This window comes from Pimephales promelas, chromosome 11 (assembly GCF_988280905.1).
Source record: "Pimephales promelas chromosome 11, fPimPro1.hap1.1, whole genome shotgun sequence".
In the NCBI taxonomy this organism is placed as follows: Eukaryota; Metazoa; Chordata; class Actinopteri; order Cypriniformes; family Leuciscidae; genus Pimephales; species Pimephales promelas.
Genome location: NC_142779.1, coordinates 17,487,934 through 17,508,450, shown reverse-complemented (window position 1 = coordinate 17,508,450; position 20,517 = coordinate 17,487,934). Strand labels below are relative to the sequence as shown.

At 36.4% G+C, this 20,517-nt stretch overlaps 1 protein-coding gene across 3 annotated transcripts; it reads right to left on the bottom strand.

Annotated features, from left to right (window-relative positions):
• Positions 1 to 3,893: 3,893 nt before the first annotated feature.
• On the bottom strand, positions 3,894 to 19,326 carry six6a (SIX homeobox 6a). Of its 3 annotated transcripts, XM_039672336.2 has the most exons (6): positions 19,068 to 19,326; positions 11,375 to 11,552; positions 11,084 to 11,216; positions 10,612 to 10,700; positions 4,981 to 5,635; positions 3,894 to 4,059 (listed from the first exon to the last, which is right to left on the bottom strand). In XM_039672336.2, exons 5-6 carry the CDS (start codon positions 5,550 to 5,552, stop codon positions 3,894 to 3,896), a joined length of 738 nt encoding a protein of 245 aa, XP_039528270.2. In that variant the 5' UTR covers positions 5,553 to 5,635; positions 10,612 to 10,700; positions 11,084 to 11,216; positions 11,375 to 11,552; positions 19,068 to 19,326. The 3 variants fall into 3 exon arrangements, with proteins under 3 accessions (XP_039528270.2, XP_088973261.1, XP_039528269.2); XM_089117135.1 differs by having other exon boundaries at positions 11,084 to 11,552; XM_039672335.2 differs by lacking the exon at positions 19,068 to 19,326 and having other exon boundaries at positions 11,375 to 12,400.
• Between the last annotated feature and the right edge of the window lie 1,191 nt (positions 19,327 to 20,517).

Below are 20,517 nucleotides of genomic sequence, written 5' to 3'. Positions count from 1 at the left end.
CAAATTGAACAAAATTAGCACTCACAAACTTACAAAAACGAACAAACAAAACATATTTATATCTTTAGTTTTCTTCCTCTTTATCTTGTTTTTCTTCCTCTAACTCCTTGTTTGCCCATCTATATTTTTTTGTAGAGCTGATCTTTTTAGAGCTGGACATGAAAACAGGACATGTCCTGGTAAAACAGGGCCATTGGTCAGTCTAGTCTTACCGGTCTTGCGCACCTTAAGTGTCATTTTTGATCTCCACTAACCACTAACTCCACATCCATTTCCCTCTAAGCTTAATTTAATATTTAAACATTCTCTATGATAAAAAATGTTTGTGAAAAAAATATTTTGCATGGTTTTTCAATTGCTTTTGCAAATGCTTTTGTTAGATGCAAAAATATTTTGCATCTAACATGGTTTTGCTAATGGTGTTTTAGTGTCATGGGGTTGATTTAGCTATGCGATGCTCCAGTTCACGCGCGGGCGCCTCCATTTCCTAATTATATCAACTATATTCTTTTTGTTGATGAAAAAATTGATTAAAATGAAAATACAATTTATACAAAACAAAACTCACTTAAAACAAAAGATAATACGTGGTCATTTTACATTGAATTATGTCTGACATATTCCAAATGTTTTCCAATAAATGGTGACTCAAGCACTGATGGACCAAAGAGCGCACATTTCGACATTTGCAGTAAAAACTTGAAATATAAATTCTCATCAAAATGCCTTTATACCAATATATTGAAATATATTGTTTATATAGGCCTACTACTCCATTAATAAAGGAGTCCAGATATTGGAAAAGGTACACATGCGTTTTATATTTAATGTGAGGGAAATAGATATGGATGTGTGACACAAAAAAATCTTTAACTTTTAGGTAGCTAAATATTTTTTAGTAATTATGTCAATTACACTAAGGTTAGGTTTAATTGAAGGTAGCCTAAATTGGAGCGGCAACACTGAGCTGTGCGTAACGGCCACAGACGTGAAGTGAATGAGAGGATGCCCGGTACTGTCTGAAATTGTCAACTCACACCCATCGTCACACCCCGTTGCTGTGCTGTCATCATCGTTTAAATCCCGCCCCAACGTTTCTGATTGGTGCCGCGCTTTCGTCGTATTAGAAATGGGATTGAATGAGCTCTTTGCCAGATTTGCAGAGAAAATCTAAATTTGTCGGAAGTTGCCTGGGTTTTTCCAGGCTACTGGCTATAGAACCACATTTCCAATGTTAACGGTTAGAAAATAGCTGTTTGCTTTATATTTTTACGCTTTATTTTTTGAGCAAATAGGATAGCCTACATTATCTAGCCAGTTATGTCCAAAAAGAGGCTTGTTTTCAGTTGTTTGGACAAATGAATTGGATATTTGCTATTTGATTGAAGGACAAAAGGCAACGTTCAAAAAAGTATAATTTTGCAGACACTGAAACAATAAAGTGTAGTTTTACACAAACAACTGACAATTATATAGCAAAAAAAGTTCACTAAGAGGAATTTACAACACTTGTACATTTTAAATTGCCACCAACACATGTAGGCTGTATGTAGCTACACAACTTTCTACATTAGTGTTATTTAAAAAAAAAAAAAAAATCTTATTTTTTTTTATTTATTTTTTTCATTTCACTTCCAGAATGACAACTAGGCTACTATGGAAACGTAAATAACTTACATTTCTATTTGTTTGTTTGTTTGTTTGTTTTTGTTTTTTTCAATGATCAATCGAAATTGATAAAAAAAAAGGTTCATTGAGTAGCCTATATTATTATTGTTATTATCAGATTAGATAAGCTACTTAGATAGACTTCTTGACAGTGAACTCATCAATTAAACGTCCCAGAACGTCACACACTCACACAAATGAAAAAAGTTTGGATTTCTGTTCCTCTGGCAACCCCGGCGGAGAGTTTTCATGCTGAGGTTTGGGGGCGGGGGTGTTTGGGGAGGGGGGTGGGCTTCTTTGTTAGCTCGGCCCTCTCCAACTCGTCATTAGTGCTGATTACCGTTGACCAATTTGACAACCTTATTGACTGCTAAAAAAGACTTTTTCATCGTCCCACCCTGCACTCCCCATACTCAAAAGAAACGGAAATTCTCCACCATTTTGTATCCAGTGTTTAAATAAAGCCGTGCTCCTTTCCCCTCCCTTGCTTTGGCTCCTATTTTGTCCTTTTTCTCGGAAGGAACACTTGGTTTGGCCCCGCCGTTGTTCAGACTGAAAGAGGATTGAAAAATACAGCTTGTGCTTTTTATTGGGAGCGTTAATGAATGGCGCGGGTTAAACCCAGGTGCGCGCCGTGAACCCTTCAGGCAGTTGGGAAACAGAGGCGCTGTGTTTTTGCGGGCACTCATTCACTCAATTGGCCTACGACATAAACATCTTCAGCATATTTTAGCACTAAAAACAGAGCCGTAGTGCTTTTAAAATAAAATCAAATAAACAGTTATTTTTCATCTAAACTGTTATCATCTAAATATGAATCATTTGGAAGGATATAAGCCAAACATACTCATAAAAACTAATAGGCTAATAAACGTTTCATCATTTTCCTTTTTTGTATAGCAGTTCTGGCACTTGACAAAGACAAACCATTCTTTTTGAAAATTTGATAAGTTTTTAAAAATCATTATTTTTTGTTGACGCCTTCATTTTTTTAAGTAGCTAGCATACAATAAACTTAGATATTTAAGTAATTTCAACTGACTTAAAATTAGTTGAATCTTGTATAACTTATAAATAAAAGTTGATAAGCTAAAAGTTGATTGTTTAATTTATTTTGATGAATTAACGAAGAATTAACCTATAGATTTAAAGAAAATGTAGGCTACATCCGAACAATGCCACCAAGACGCATATTTAAAGAAAGATACAGTTATTAGAAATATTAGGCTACTATGTAAAACAGTGTTGTAAATCACATTCAATTAATACATTTCCAGCAATTCGCAGCAGTGCCAAACTCCTTTGATAAATGATTTGTATGAAGCTTGCTTGGGCCATATATAGGTTATATTTAAACTGCAGATCACAGCTCGGGTTGTGTTGACATCGGGGAGAGCGTCGCGGCCTTTCTCTGACCCTGTGCTGTCAGAGCGCATTACACCACGCCAAGCGTTTTAGCCAATTACCGCTCGAGTGTGAGAGAGATTGAGCTCGCAGAGAGGCATTAAAACATGCAACATATTTGATCCCCATCTGTTCCAAATCTGTTCTGCAGCATGTGACATTCACATTTTAAACTGCATATTGTTAGTTTCGGGTTGACACATGGTCATATTAAAAATAAACATGAAATAACACATTTTTGCTACATGGTTCAATTTGATTAATTATGTAACTGAACACACGGGAGTAAGTGTCGTAAAAAATAAGTGTGGTAAATTGCGAAGTACTTATTTTAACTGTGATTTTATTTTTTTTAATCATGTTATTTTTTTCCACATTCACAACGCTCAGAATTACGCACAGCAAAAATGATTTAAAAAAAGCACACAAATAAAAGGACTAGGGGCTGATGATATTTTAAATAATCAAATAAACATCATTTATATATTAAAAAGGACAAGTGGACATTAAAACATTATTCAGTCTTTTCATGATAATGTACGCACACATAGCCTATAGGTTTGACCGTCCGATATTGAACATTCTTTTTTCTTTTTTTTTTCTTTTTTTGTCTTTCAAAAACTCCCTTTTTACCTGTCTTCTTGAGAAGTAGGCCTACCGCGCATTTTATTCATCACATCAACGGTTGAAAAATGTTGTGTGACGCTATTTTTCCATCCTTCATTTTAGCCTCTCTTTGGGCCGGTTGCAGGCACTGAATTTTTGTAGTTGTTAGATTGTCTCTTACAGTTCTTCTGTTTGCTCTTTTGAAGCCTGTCACGTTAGATGTCACATTCGCTGTCGCTGGAGGTGATGGAGATGGTGGAGATGGCCGCCTTGCTTGAGAGACTGACTTCTGGGCTTGAGGCGGGACCCATGCGGTCTACTGTGGTGTCATCGTCTCCCAGCGATCGGACCGAGCCACCGGACAAAACCTGCTGCTGTAGCCTACAGGGGTGACAACCATACAAAATGTCAATGAGGATACGTAGACACTCGTTGCTTATAGTGGAATGAAAATGTCTTCAGATATCTGATGCAGATTGAATTGTTTGAGTGGAAAACTACAAAAATCATTTGACGAAGATGCTCTTAAAGCGATCGAAAATATTAGAGGTTGTAAGTGCATTTTCATGAACTATCAAATAGGCCTAGCCTACTGATTTTTCTTAAAGCATTAACACAACTTCAATAGGCCTACTGTAAAAAAAAAAAGGGGGGGGGTATGCTGCCTTAAATTTTTAAGTATAATCAACTTCAACTTAATTTACTTTTTTAATTGACTTATTTCAACTTAAATTACTTTGACTGACTTAAAAAGTGTGTATCTTGTATAACTTTTTAAAAAGTTGAAAAACATGTCAACTTATTGATCATATAATTTGTATCGTGTATGTTATTTTCAAACAAAGATACATGCAACATATTTGCTTATAGTGCAAAAAAACGAACTATGCACACATAAAAACCAACCTTGAATTACAGAATTTAAAAACATGTCAATTTAACGATTTGATAAAGCGAGGAAGTGAGAATCGGAGCAGATCCGACACATTATCATCTTCATAACTCTTGAGAAAATATATTTTTATTTGTTATATCTATTATGTAGTATTTATATTGTCATAAACCATTCCGGCATGAAATAGCATGCATCAGCAGAGATGTAATAAAATAATTAGCACATTTTGGTAACGTGAACAAAAGCAGCTTTGCCGACGACTGTCCAGTTTGACATTCATTTTAAGTTAAATTGCGCAAGCAACTCCAACGAAATCTAATGTTTATTTCTTATAGGAATAAAAATAATGACAGTAAAGTAGGCTAATAATAAAAGCGAATATCCCAGTTCAGAGGAGATCTAAATACCTGTTCTTGGCCGCTGCCGCCCGGTCTCTCTGCCTTCGGTTTTTAAACCAGTTGCCCACTTGTGTGGGTGTGAGTCCAGTCGCCTGCGCCAGCTCTCTTTTTTTGCTCGGGTTCGGGTAAGGGTCCTGCAGGTACCACTCTCTCAACAGATGACGCGTCCTCTCCTTAAAGCAGTGTGTTTTTTGTTCACCGTCCCATATCGTCCGAGGCAGTGGAAACTTCTTTCGGACGCGGTACTTGTCCACGGGTCCTAACGGACGCCCACGGAGTTTCTCCGCCTCCTGGTAATGCGCCTCGAGCCAGAGCGCCTGCAGCTTCGCGTGTGAGTCCTTGGTGAATTTGTGGTTCTCCAGTATGTGGTAGAGCTCGCGAAAGTTGCCCGCGTGAAAGGCCACGACCGCGCGCGCGCGCAGGACAGACTCGTTCTTCCCGAGGACTTCGCAGGCGGACGGCGCCACCGGGAGTGACCAGAGGAAGCGGCCGAGCCTCTCCACGTCGCCGCTCTCCTCGAGAGTCTCGCAGACCCCCGCGACCTGCTGGGGGCTGAAATTCAAGATGGGCAGCTGGAACATGGAGACTGTAATCTCTCTCTTCTTTGGCCCTCCTTTCGGATGTTGCTCCTCGTCTGTCTCCCCCGTCTTTTTGTTTCGCCTGTCTGTCAGAAAACGGCAAAAGTTAACAGTCGTGTCACAAAACGAGCTGAAGAGCGATGCCGTGCGGCAGGCTCAAGCAGCCTGGACGGCAAAATCTCTTTTTTGATTGAGTGTGAGCATAAAAAAAACTGTAAGCAAGGTGTTTTCTGAGGAGCAAAATAAAAGAACATTTAGCCCCTGCTGCCGCTATTCTGTTCTATCGGAGTTGTCAGATTGGCTGCCTGGTTGTCATGGACACACGTCAATCACTGTCAGGTTTGCCAATCACGCGTGAAGCTGCACTAGATTTCAGCACCACCCAGCGCGCGACAGCGCCTTTCAGTGAAAACGTCAAAGAGTCATTTTGACCTTTACGTTTGTGCAGCTCAGAGACGCCAAAATGTAATGTTGTCGTTTGAAACGATGGGAAAGTTGTCGATAAAACGATGGGAAAGAGTGTCTGTTAAAATACAATAGACATTAGAAAGACTTTCTATGAAAAGCACAGGCTATGCTATAAAGAATAAAAATGATTGCTTACAAATTATTTGCACGATTTTCTCAGCGAAAACGTGAATGAATGCTTTTACGAAACGCATAACATTTCTGTTTCCAAGATTTAGAACCTTAGTGTTTAGAACACTGTATAGACTTATTAAAAAAAAAAAAGATTTCTCAATAAACTAAAAATGTCATGAAGCACGAAATATAGACTATCCCAAAAACAAGGAATCTCAATTTAAAAATGCACAGAAGAAGAATAAAAAAATAGTTGAGCATGAGTTGTCAGTATAAGCTGTCATCTGTAAAATTACAACATGGTAAAATAATCTCGTCAGGAACTGTGTTGGCACATCATGTGATGCACGAAATACCCATGAACTGGCACCATGCACAGCATATCTTGCGCGGCAGGACTAACTCACAACCCCAAACCATAACATAAAGTCGATAGGTAATATAGATTAAATTATCAGTATGTCCTCTGATTTAATAGGCTATCACGCTCTTCGTTTTGTGATAGATGGTTAAAAGTGTCCGGTCTCATTAAGACATGCCTTGTTTCAGAGGAAAAGTTCAGTCTGTCGGAATTGGCACTGAAATTTCACATAACTTCAACCGAAAGTGCTTTTTGCATGTTTTATATTATCCAGGCAGGGTTTTAGGCATGAAATTGTTCGTCTTGGCTATCAGCTCTGTTGTCACAATGCGTCTATTAAGTCATTTATAAACGATTTAAACTTGATTTTCTTCATAAGTGATATTCGAAGTTATGGAAAAAGTTCAACGGCAATTCAAATTTTATTTTTTTGTTAACAGACTAAACCTATCACATGTCAACCCTTCGTTACAAAGCGATTGAAAACAGTCACATCAGAATGACAAACTGTCAATAATAGAACACGCAAAAATATCCAAATCTAGGCGGAGGATCGTCTTGTGTTTGGCAACAGTAAATCGATTATCCATGATAGGCCTGAGCAGGTTAAAACCAAATAATAATGACGTGACAGTTGGAAATAAGAATGAGAGGTAGACACGATAAGACGATTAAAGCGTCCACTTAGGCCTAATTCATCTCATTACGGTTTTACAGCTGACCAGTAAAATAACCAAAAACAAAGGATTTCCGATTTATTTAAGTAGGCTATGAGCCATTTTTTAGGAAAGGGGGAAACAATAGGCTATCAATGTGTCAGAAGCAGTGCTGAAATATTCAGAGTTAGGCTATTTTGATACAGTATAAAACAAAGGCTGCATGGCCTACTGTAACTTCAAAATATAGGGATTTTTTTTGGCTTCTGATTAGAAAAAGCCAATTAGGCTTCTGATATCATTTGACGACTCTCGTCAATAAATTACTTTATAAACATTGACGTTGTGACGGCGAAAGTCGATTTTTTTCTCTTAATAACTGTCATTCACTCTTAATAACTGTCATTTCATAGCCTATTCAGGCTAAATTGTTTTTAACCCTTTGATGCACAACATGGGTCTAAATAGACCCGACTCAGTTTTCATTTTCTATATCTTTGCAAGAAATTAATTTCATCATTCAGTATTCCAGGTATTCCTCAATTAACTTGTTTTTGATCATCACAAATCCTTATTTTAATTTTTCCTTTCTTACTTTTTGAATAAAAATAGTTTTTGTATAGCAACCCCTCTAATGCGCAACATGGGTCTAAAAAGACCCGTATTCATTTCCTATGGTATTTCAGTGATGGCTGAGTGTTTTCTTTGCTGAATCTTTAAAATATATGTATTTTATCATTTGTTATTCCAGGTATTCATTAAATATCTTGTTTTTGATTTCCACAAATCATTGGGTTTATGTTTCCTTTCTTACTTTATAAACAAACACAGTTTTTGTATTTCTACATCAATTTTACATACATGGGTCTAAAAAGACCCATATTCATTTCCTATGGTATTTCAGTGATGGCTGAGTGTTTCTTTGCTGAATCTTTAAAATATATGTTTTTTTATCATTTCTTATTCCAGGTATTCATTAAATATCTTGTTTTTGATTTCCACAACTCATTATGTTTATGTTTCCTTTCTTACTTTATAAACAAACACAGTTTTTGTATTTCTACATCAATTTTACATACATGGGTCTAAAATGACCCATATTCATTTGCTATGTTATTTCAGTGATGTCTGAGTGTTTCTTTGCTGAATCTTTAATTTAAATATGTTTTTTAATCATTTCTTATTCCAGGTATTCATTAAATATCTTGTTTTTAATTTCCACAAATCATTATGTTAGGGTTTTGTTTTTTTTAATTTCTACATCAATTTTACATACATGGGTCAAAAATTATTATTAATCTTATTTTATTTTAACCACAGACATTTTTTTTTATATTGTAAAAGATTACAACATAATATCTCAATATTAGGCTATGGTTACCTTGACCTTGTAATCCTAGTGAGAAATTACTTGTGAGAAGGAGAAACATGTCCAATACTATTAGCTAGCTAGCTGTTGACATATTCTAGCTAGATGTTAACTATACACTAAAAAAAAGATTGTTTTTTAAAGTTTATTTACATTTAGTAGGCCTAACAGTTCATAATCATTCATATGCTGAAATGATTCTTATACTGAAATCATTCTATGATTGAAATGATGCCCAGCTTTGCTAAAGACAGAAAAGTCAGCAACTGGTGTTCCCAGAGCACCAGGCCTGTGTGCAAGGAGCACAAACATGTAGTTGTCATTTGTGAGGCATGTAAGCACTAAGATGGCATTTTGAGATGCGGCTGTACCAGTGTGATTTTATTTTTTCTGTTTTCTTTTCTTTTCTTTTCTTTTCTTTTCTTTTCTTTTCTTTTCTTTGATCACATTCACCACAATTCAATACAGTTACACTACACCACAGTTCAATTTCAGTGTTATCAGTTATCAGTTATCTAAGATATGTGAATGCTATGCGAGACAAAGTTGCAAATAAACATTTAAAGTGTTAAATGTGTTGTCTAAATTACTTCTAAGATGATTAATTTAACAAAATGTTGTCTTTATTATTTTGTTTTATTATGCTTGGTAAGTACATTTGATATTGTAACACAAAACCTAGAAAAAAAAAAGAAAAAAAAAATATTTTTGGTAATTGAAATTTTTTTTTTTTTTTATATTTATAAATCATGAAATTTATAGATAATGGAATATTAAATGCTTAAATAAATTGATCTCAAAAGATAAAAAGAAAAGAAAAGTCCAGCCATGCATTAAATAACATAGGAAATGAAAAGGGTCTTTTTAGACCCATGTATGTAAAATTGATGTAGAAATACAAAAACTGTGTTTGTTTATAAAGTAAGAAAGGAAACATAAACCCAATGATTTGTGGAAATCAAAAACAAGATATTTAATGAAAACCTGGAATAACAAATGATAAAATACATATATTTTAAAGATTCAGCAAAGAAAACACTCAGCCATCACTGAAATACCATAGGAAATGAATACGGGTCTTTTTAGACCCATGTTGCGCATTAGAAGGGGTATCCATAGCTTGCGCATCAAAGGGTTAAACAACTACTATGGCCCTACTAAAAAAAAAAACGAGACACGTTGGTATTTATCGCGCAAATAAAATGAGGAGAATCATTCGAATGAACGTCCTCAATGTTCTATAAAGGTTCGGAACTTTCGTTACCTTTAGAGAACTTTTAGGGAACGTTGCATAAGGTCGCGAGAACGTCCCCTCCTACGTGGGTCGTTCCGCTTAATCTTTGCTTGTGCTCCGTAACTTCAGTGGCGAACACTGCGTCACGTCAAAGCGCGAGCCCGCGGATGGAGCGCGCACGAGCTGAATAATACGGATTGCACGCATATAATGCCTGACACCGCTATCACTGAACGACTGAGAGAGAAAGAAAGAGAGAGAGAGAGAGAGAGAGAGAGAGAGAGAGAGAGAGAGAGAGAGAGAGAGAGAGAGAGAGAGAGAGAGAGGATAAAGATAAGGAGTGACACTCATACAAAGAGTTCAGTTACTTGCTTGTCCTGTGAAACAACACATAAAGACACACATTAATCAGGCTTCAAAAATCATAAAGTATTTCAATTCTTAACCTCCACATTAATAAAGAAGATCTTGAATGTCCCAATATAAAGCCATGTCTGCATTTAGCAGATGCTTTAATCCAGTGCACTTTCAATGCATAGGACATCATCATCATTATATGTATTGTTCTCTGAGGATCAAATCCATGAACTTGGAGTTAACACCATTTAGATACAGGAATAATTAAAAACAGGAATATTATAGGCTATATATATATATAATGAAATTACCTGAATATGCATCAGGCTATTGTGGCAGTCTGTGAAACCACAAATGTTGCTATCTTTTCATGTACAGTGGCTTAATTAATAAGTGCAACCATGATTTGTAATGCCATTAAACAGAGTGCATCATCATCTGTGTCATGGATACAATTTATAAATTGAACAAATGGCAAAAATTATAGCATTTTACAACTGTACCTGAAGCAGACAAAGGCCGTTTGAGCCCATTGCATCGCCGAGCAAAACTCTGTTCCTCATTTAAGAAGTATCTGCTCTGGAGGGAACAACTATTGATTCAAACACAGACACGACCATTGCGTGTTAGGGGTTAGTACAATTTTCTATTCATCAATCATGAAAATAATTTATCATGGTTTCCACAAAAATATTGAGGAGCATAACCATTTTCAACATTGATAATCAATAATTCTTGAGCATCAAATCAGCATATTAGAATGATTTCTAAAGTGACACTGAAGACTGGAGTAATGCTGAAAATTCAGATTTGCCATCACAGGACTAAATGACATTTTACAAGATATTTATAAAATAGAAAACAGTTACTTAGGTTTTTTTTTTTTTACTGTAATGCAACCTTTAGAGAGCATTAGAGAATTCTTTCAAAAACATTGCATAAATATTTCCAACCCCAAACTGTTATTCTACATACCAGAGGGCTTTTGAAAGTATGTTCCCTCTGTCAACCCAGCGGTTTCTTTTAGACAGAGTGCACACACACTTTTGAGAGATGCCATCCGCTTTGTTGTCCTCTCAGCTGGTTGAGGCCGAACGCTGGATGACTCCTATAGGGATTTACGTTCTAATTAAGATATCATGTCGGGCAGAGCTGAAGTGGATTGCTAATACTCCACTGGCCCAGATAATAGCAAACGAACGAGAGATTCAATTAAATAAAGTCTTTGCTTGCTTAGTACATTGCCAAACCAGATGAGTTACAGACCTCTGTGAGTGTGTGTGGGCCGGTCTTCATGACAGATCGGTGTCCAGCCATGGCATTGTCCCATTTGGATGTAATCTGGGATTTGTGGTAACAGAGAAGACCTCTTATCCTATGACCCTTCTGGCTTATCCTGCTCCCTCTCTCTGTTATCCAGCAGCAGGACAGGGATAAGCGACATCTATTTCCCAACACAACAGGATCCATCAGACATTTGGGTTATTTCTTTATCATTCAGTTTGTCATATCACTTTTCACATTATGCTGTCAAACATTGCGTCAGGTGACATTGCAAAATTAAATCTGTACCTCCTCATTTATTTTCTTTTTCTCAAACAAACAAACCCAAAATATAGACATGAAATCTACACCTCCATGTGTAGTCCGAGTGCAAACAAAGTGTCACAAACAGCAGCACACATGTTAGCAACTAATACTGGAATGCCTTTATTATCATTTTGATTTGCATGACATAAATTGAACACCAACAAAACAACAACCCTTGGCTTTTAAACCCTACAATGTAACATCTAGTCCATCAAAGACACAAATGAGACAGCCATTTTTGGTCTACATTAACTGTTACCTAGCAACTAGACACACCACTTACCCCTGATCTGAAAAACCACTGCTCAGTCACAACGCTTGTACAAATTATGGTGAGTTATGTGGTCCTCATATATTTAGCGTTTTTCCTTCCAATCCCAATGGACTAAATTTAATGATTTGATGAAGTTAATTATTTTAGATAAGCTAATAATCTCCCAACAATACATTTAAGAAGAATTTGCTTATTAATCACAACACGCATTGCCATAAAATCTGAAAAAGAGGGACAAAAAAACAGCTAATTGTCAGAGCTGAGTGTCATTTTAATGTCATATACCTTTGTCGAAGATCCCAAAAACAAACTGTTTTACTGTAATCCTGATCACGCTTCAGATAGTCTGCGGAGTCTGTTCAGTCTGATATGAAGCTTATATCAATCGCTACTCTGTATATAGGCCTATATCATTAGGGAAATGCTATGCTCTCCAAAAAAAAAAAAAAAAAAAAAAAAATGGTACAAAAGCAGTCACTGGGACGGTACTTTTGAGGTACTACCTTATGAAAGGGTATATACCGTATAGACCTTATTCAGGGCAGCGCCATGACAGGTATGAAAGCAAGGCTGTGAGGGATAGACTTGCTGTGTTTCAAAGACTTCTGTATAAAGCTTCCAGATTTCCAAATTTCTTGGAAAGATATTTTTGCTGTGTTTCGTCAACCAGTACAACCCACCGAAGAGATGCATGTCTATCCCTCACAGCCTCGCTTTCATTCCCGTTAATAATCAAAGATGGCGCTGTTTTGTACTTTTTTTCTGAGAGTGTAAATAGACGTTTAAATGCTCTCTTTTCACTTTCATTTCGAATTTGCAATCAGCATAGGCTACTCTATGGGGAGCAGAGGGACTGAGAGCACATTTTACAAGATATTTGTCAGCCGCTCAGGATCTGTGGCGCACCAAATCCTCTGCCATCAAAGATCCTCTGCCACACAAAACTAGAAAGCACTTTCTTGATATTTTAAGCTACAATGTAAAGTCTCATGTATTCATTTTCAGATTTTTTTCAGATGTCTTCTGTTCACAGAGACCGCTACAACATTAATATAAACTGTAAAAAAAAATCTGTCATTTTTACAGAAAAAAATTGGCAGAATAATTCAGTACAAATGCTAATATATTAACAGAGCCTGCAAATTGTACAATTTAAAACTGTAAATTAAAATAAATACAACAGCATACTGACATAACCATAATAACTGTAACGTTGAGGCATGAGTGAAGCGGAGAGAATCCAAGTGCAAGCATTAATTTAATAGACGAGGTAATCCAGGGCAAAACAACAGAACATGAACCCAGGACAGGAGCAAGAAACAGTTACAAACAACAACGACCGACAAACCATAACTGAAACAGATGTTTAAATACACAAGCAGACACGCTATACAAGGTATACGTGGTAAATCCGAGACACTAAGGGAGACTAATAACCAAGACAAGGAACACCTGTGGACACTGAGGAAACAATTAACAAAAGACAAGACGCATGGCAGGATCACATGACAAACAGAGATTCACGTAACAGACAAGAACAAGGAACAAGACACAAAACCCACACCGTGACAATAAAAATTGGTGTTAAAGCCACATGGTAAATCTAAATTCATCACAAGATAGCTTTTCCGCACAGGCTCAAATATATATAAAAGGGGCCTCTGGTGTCATTTACACTAATACAAAACACCATCATAACAAATAAAAAAGACACTAAAATAATGTGATAAACATTATTTTAACAACATAAGATATAACATAAAACTCTAATGTACATAAGCTGATAAAAAAAAATCCATCAAATGTAAAGTGTCTGGGAATTTGGGGAGTGTCAGTTTGGCTTTTCACTGTAAACGATACAGAGTTGATTTGTTCTTTTTACTCAAAAATGGTACATTTAACAGTATTTAAATGTAAAAGTACATTAAAATGTTCTCTGTATATAGTAGAGGGACTTGCTGTTAACCAATTAACTGGTTATAACTGTTCAAATTTACAGTATTTTACAGTTAAAATTACAATACTTTTTACAGTATGTTTTCTCCCTACACCTGCCTATTATTGTGGTCTGTTTCTGTGCCCATTTCCAAAGTAAAAAAAAAAAAGTATATATAGGCCTATATACAATAGGCTATATATATATATATGATATATGATAAAATAAACAATGTTTATTTGTAAGTTTAGTTTAAAATGAGAAATAAAGCCACCATAGCTTTTCTCATAATAATAATATGAGAAAAGAGAAATGACCTTTTGACATGGAAAACATTCACACGTTGTCCAAAACGATGGAAGATGGAAGACTATCCAGAAGCATGCAGACAAGTCATTTCTCTAATCTCTAAAATAAAGGATTTTTATGGATGTCTGATGCTGTTGTGCTTTTAAATAATCAGAATCAGAAATAAATAATCTCCACCGCTTCTGAGACTGGATGAAGAGGCTTTCAGCTGTTGAATGAGCTCAGCTACACAGCTTACAGGCAGACAGCAGCAATGTGTGCGTGAGGATGACAAGGTCAGCCGTGTGTGTGTGTGTCAGTAGGATGTTTACGGCTAGGCGTGATCTCTCTACTTGGGGCGTATGTCAAATGCCAAACTGACACTTTTGATTTTCATGATAAAGATCGGGAAACTGCATGTTTGTGTATTGGAGAGCGTTACAGATTTAAGGCAGATCATTCAGTGGTCATTGGTGACAGGTATGTGTCCAAGTTGTGTGTGTTATTGAGCTAAAGGAGAAGAGACACTGAGAAACAGGTCACATCTCTAAAGAAACTATTTCCATGTGTGTGGCGTCTGATGCAGTGATTCTGACAGCTAGTGACAGCAGAGACTCATCTCACTTTGACTCCCAGCAGGGACACACAAACACAGTAGTGAGTAAATGTGGTGTCTGGCTACACTAGGTCTTCTGATCGTCTGCTGTGTGTCCTCTGAGAGTTGTGCTGTGATACTCATGCAGAGAGTGACTCATAAACCTGAGATCAAGCCTTAAGCCCTGCAGCAAGAGAACAATGTACAAGTTCTATCTTTTCTCTGTCTCACTCTCAGTATCTCTTCTGTTAAAGAGAGGGGTGATCTTTAATGTAGTGAATTTGTCCAAGACAATTTATCCTCGTAAAGAAATACAAGTCAATCCCTTTATCAAATCAGCTAAAAAGACAATGCCATCTGTTACAGGGTTATTTTTTAAATTTCAGGAATCACTTAAAGGGTTAGTTCACCCCAAAATGAAAATTCTGTCAGTATTTACTCACCCTCATGTTGTTCCAACCCCGTTAGACCTTCGTTCATCTTTGAAACACAAATTAAGATATTTCGACGAGAATACTTTTTGCATGCAAAATCAAAGACTTTATTTCAACTATTCACTTCTTTCTCTATAGGACTAGTCTGTTAACGTCGTGTGATAGCGTAGAGCTACGTCACACGTAGGCTCACTATTGGCCGACGCTGGTCATGTGTGTGATGCGTGTGACGTACAACAACAGATCATACGCTATTAAACTAAGTAACCTGACTCGAGGCAGAGAGAAAAGTAAATGAATAGTTGAAATAAACTCGTTATTTTGTTGTTTTTTTGCACACAAAAAGTATTTTTTGTCGCTTGATAAAGTTAAGATTGAGCCACTGTAGTCACATGGACTATTTTAACGATGTCTTTAATAACTTTTCGAGGCCAGCAAGTTTCAATCCCTCAAGAAGCCTATGGACAAGTATGATCCAGCTCTCAAATTTCATCAAAAATATCTTAATTTGTGTTCCGAAGATGAACGAAGGTCTTACAAGGTTGGAACAACATGAGGGTGAGTAAATACTGACAGAATTTTCATTTTTGGGTGAACTAACCCTTTAAAGGCATGGTTTACCCCAAAATGAATATTCTGTTATAATTTACTCACCCTCATGTTGATCCAAACCTTTCTTCTGTTGAACACAAAAGAAGATATTTTAAAGAATGTGGGTAACCAAAAAGTCGATGGTAGCCTATTGACTTCCATAGTAGGAAAAAGAAAATACTATGGACGTTTTCATCCATCATTTCCCTCTGATTTTAGGGATAAGTTATGGGTAAGTTTAGATTTAAGTGGATATGGTTATGATAAAAATTTCGGACAGGAATGTAATTCCAGGATCAACATGAAATGCATCTGCAAAATCAGGATGTGCTTCTAGCTTACATGTTTTCCTGTGAATCTATTCAAGTCAGTCAAAACATTTCAGGAAGATAGACTTAAGCTTTAAAAAAAACAGGCCCTGACTTGAGCATTTGTCTGTCAGTCACCTAGCAACAAGTCCTCACAAATGCACCATCCTGTCATCTCTCTCTATCTGCTCTCCGGCCTGCTGAGAGTGTGTGTGTGTGTGTGTGTGTGTGTGTTTTGGGAGTTGTCGAGTTCATGGTACTCTACTCCCTATTGACCAGGAAGTCCTTTCTCTAAGCAGCACACAATACCAATTGAGACAAAGCAGCCAGGAAAGAGGACAGTCCCTGAAAAACACTCGCACACACACAGTCTCTCACAATCATATGCACGCTCTCGCTTAAGAGGCATATCCCAAGCAAACACACACACACACACACAAACACACACAGCAGCCCTCCCCAAAAACATGGGGGCCTCTGCCTTTGTCTGGCAGCCTAATGAAAATGATGTTCTTTTTCTATTTGGAGCTTGTTAAGGCTCACAGACTCTTTCACTTTACTCCACCTGCCCTCTGTGCACAGAGGTGAAGGCAAATACTGGAGAACAGATGAGGACGAATGTGCGTATTCTTGTAAATATGGTTTATGAGGACACAAATGTCTAAAATGACATGGGTATTCCAACGTAAACATGGTTCCTGCTGTGTCCTCGTAAACAAAACATACTAAAGCTTTTTTTTATTCAAAAATTTTCCGTGATGAGTAGGTTTAGAGAAAGAGGATATAGTTATAAAAACCATTTTGCTTATGGAGAGTCCCCATATAGGCTAAAAGAAGGCCTATGTGAGTATGTGTGTGATACGTTTTCAAAATAAAGCCAAAAAAAGGAAAAATATACACACCTCAAGATCAGATGCTACAAATCAGCGCAAATTAGCCGAGTGTGTTTTCTGAAATCAACAGAGATATGATTGCACGCACATAAACAGACACTTCAAGAGTGTCATCTACGCTTTTAGTTTCACAGACCAAAGAAGATGAAACAAATAGCGTGGATTATTTTGAATAGGCTATATAAATTTCAATTCACATTCATCGTATAAAAAAATACAACAGCTCTCTCAACGAGTCTCTTGAAGATGCGTGTCCCCTTTCGTTCTAATGAAAGGACAGAGTATAAATAGCATAGACGGAGAGATCTTATACGATTCCTCCCTTCACAGGGTCGACGTCTTTGCATTGGAAAGTCAGTGTGGCCTGTAGCAGAAACATGATTTATCAAAGAAAAAAAAAGTCCATTTGGACTCTTAGAAACAAGGATACCGCCTGAGAAGAATAGTAGACTTTCTTTTTCTCCTAACCTTCCTGACTTACATTCACGCTTCTTGCTGCGGATGCTAACCTTGATCGTTTGCACCAGAATACGGTTTCATTTTAGATTTGCTGTAATTTCCTACCGTGACCCACGCTGATACATACCGGCGATGGCAATGAAAGGAATGTTTCTGAGGTGAAGGCCACTCAGTGTAGAAGCAGATGATCTATAAATGACAGTATGCCGTTAAAAAAGGCTGTGAAGATATTTTACCAGAGCGTAGTTGTTGGATGTTGTTTTTATCCATTACATCAAAATTCCACCTGTTTTGGATCCATAACAAATATTTCTAATATTTCTGAGGCATCGAAACACTCCCATTGAAGAATCATTCTTTATGTTATAGCTCTGTGTTGGTCATAAGATCGTTTAACAATTTAAGGGTCAAAAATGGGAAGCTTGTTTGAAGTGAATAGAGACGTCATCATTGCTGTTATTTTGGTATTTTGATATTTAATACCCTATGACAGGAGTCTAAATTCCCGTCATGTTTATATTGTTTCAGAGCTCATGGCTTTACAACCAAGACGGCTTAATTAGAGAGATTAGATCTAAACCTAAACACCCGACAGTGACACTGTTGGTGCAACCCAATACATCAGTGCAATCCAAAGGGTAATATATATATATAAAAGCTATCGGGAAAGATTCCTGTTTCCTAAAACATAAGGGTACAATTCTGATAAGTTGACTTGCAGATTCTATTTTTGGGATGTATAAAATGATTTAGATTTGCATAGCCTACTGTTATATCCATCTTTCGCATTTAAATAAATATTTGTATATTTACTTGTGAACTTGTTTTATAAGCTATATACATAATTTGGTCAAATACAGTCTATTTTTTTATTAAATGATATTTCCGTAAAGCGAGTAAATATAGAAGATTATTTTCATACTTGTCTTTTTGCTGAGACACATTTTCTAAAACAAAGCGGCTCATCATAACCTTCATTTTTTAACACATGGATAAAGTTGTTGACAACAACAAAAAAATCACAAATAAAGTTAAGTTAACAAACTGATAGGAAAAACAATGAGCAGCGTAATATTTTTATAGCTATAATCATATATGAATATAATAATAATTTTAATACCATTTATTTATTAATAAAACATAATAGTTTGAATCATCGTCAAAGAAATGTAGATAATTGACTCTAAAAAATGCTGGGTTGTTTTAACCCAATTTTGGGTAAAATATGGACAAACCCAGCCATTGGGTTAAAAATGTAATTTAAAAATGTAACCCAATGGCTGGGTTTGTCCATATTTTACCCAAAATTGGGTTAAAACAACCCAGCATTTTTTAGAGTGATATTGATGGTATATATTGAGGTAGATCGCCATCAAAAGCACTTATAATCATTTTGCCACAAACTTCTATCTGTTTACAACTAGCACTTGATTCTACGGTTAAGCCGGTCAGGCCTGACTGATCTGCTGAAATAACTGAAATCACAACCTACAGAGGCCAACACACAATATCACTCTAGATGAATTGAATACATTTAACAGACAAACAAAAATTACTACACAACTAAATGTATTTCTAAAAGATTTCTTACCTTAACAACAAATTGGGCTTTCACTCTTCATACTTTAAATACAGAAAGTGCTTTGAATGTGCATGGCTGCTTCACTGGTAATTGCAGGCGGTTGAACTGGGAGCCGTAAATCAACAACCTTCAAGTAGAAAAACGTCCTCATCATAATTGGGCCCCGCTCTATTGTGGGCCGCGGGGGTCTGTCAGACCACCCAAAGTAGCGCTTCCTCCCTCCGGACTTCTGTGGGACAATAGCGGGCCACTCGAACCGGCCACGCACGGGAACCCTAAATGGTGCCTGGCGAGAAACAAGAAGTCTGAAGTCTTTGTCACTTATTAAAATGTTTCAGTAGGGTCGTGCTGTCCATTTAGAGCGTGTTTCTAAGGTTTATAGATTTATATGGTGCTTTTAATGACTGTACTGGATGGAAAATTCAAATAGATAAACATTTAACATTTTTAAATTCTGAATTTTGTAATTCTGCTTTCCCATTTTGGTGTTTCTGGAAAAGTTTAAACTTTGTAAAGTTTTTTTTTTCACATAAAAAGAGCAATTAAAATGGTCAGACTTACTTATACCAAAGTATTCAACTAATTTTGAACAAACTTGATTTTTGAATCAGACTTACAAGCTTGTAAAAGGAACTGATTTTGTAATGCACCTTACTAAAATATAGTTATTCTTCTTAGTGAATAATGAACCTGATTCTTGATGACTATACTAGAAAAATGTAAAAACATTCTGAAGGATGTGAGGTGAGATTTTTTCTTCAATAATCCGGCCTCATCAACATTCCAAAGTGAAAAGCAGAAGCACAGTTGTGAATTATTCCCAGCAAGCAAATTAAATAACCTTTGACTATATGAGAACATTTTCTAAAAAATCACATTTAAAGTTGCTGAATTGAAGGTTAAGGTTCAGCCCCTATTCTTTGCTCTCTGAATCTAGATCCGTTAATGTCACAACCCATAGTAATTGCTGCTGTGTTCTATTGAATTCAAAATTATTAGTATTTGCCTGCTAATTAAATCAAAACAACAGAGCTTTGGGAGACAGCTTCTAAAGACACCTCCAGTATATCTATATTAACAATAAAATGGAATCTATAGGGCAAACAGTGTATCGGGTTTTAAAACGAATACACAGTATGACCTTCACGTCCACAAAAACAAAAAGGACGAGTAAAAAGGAAAAAGCTTTCCTGGTTCATTCCTGCGTATGACCAGCTGCACATGAACTCCATTCAGCCCTGAATGAAAATTACTTTAACTTGGAATAAGACTTTACTGACATATGGGGTCAGCTATTACTCCTCAAAAAAGTGCTCAAGTGATGCAACTTGCCACACAAGCTGTCAAATCCAGAAATACTGAATGGTTTACATTGCAAACAAAACTATAGCCACATAAAATAGAAAAGCATTAACTATAATGTATCATATTTTACCTCAATGGTCTACACACTGTAAAA

What these genes read in the sequence shown, in the direction of transcription:
- six6a (XM_089117135.1), bottom strand. Translation starts at nt 5,552, where the DNA reads ATGTTCCAGCTGCCCATCTTGAATTTCAGCCCCCAGCAGGTCGCGGGG. An exon ending in GCGGCAGCGGCCAAGAACAG is followed by an intron (nt 4,060 to 4,980) that starts GTATTTAGATCT and finishes TCACCCCTGTAG; the next exon opens with GCTACAGCAGCAGGTTTTGT.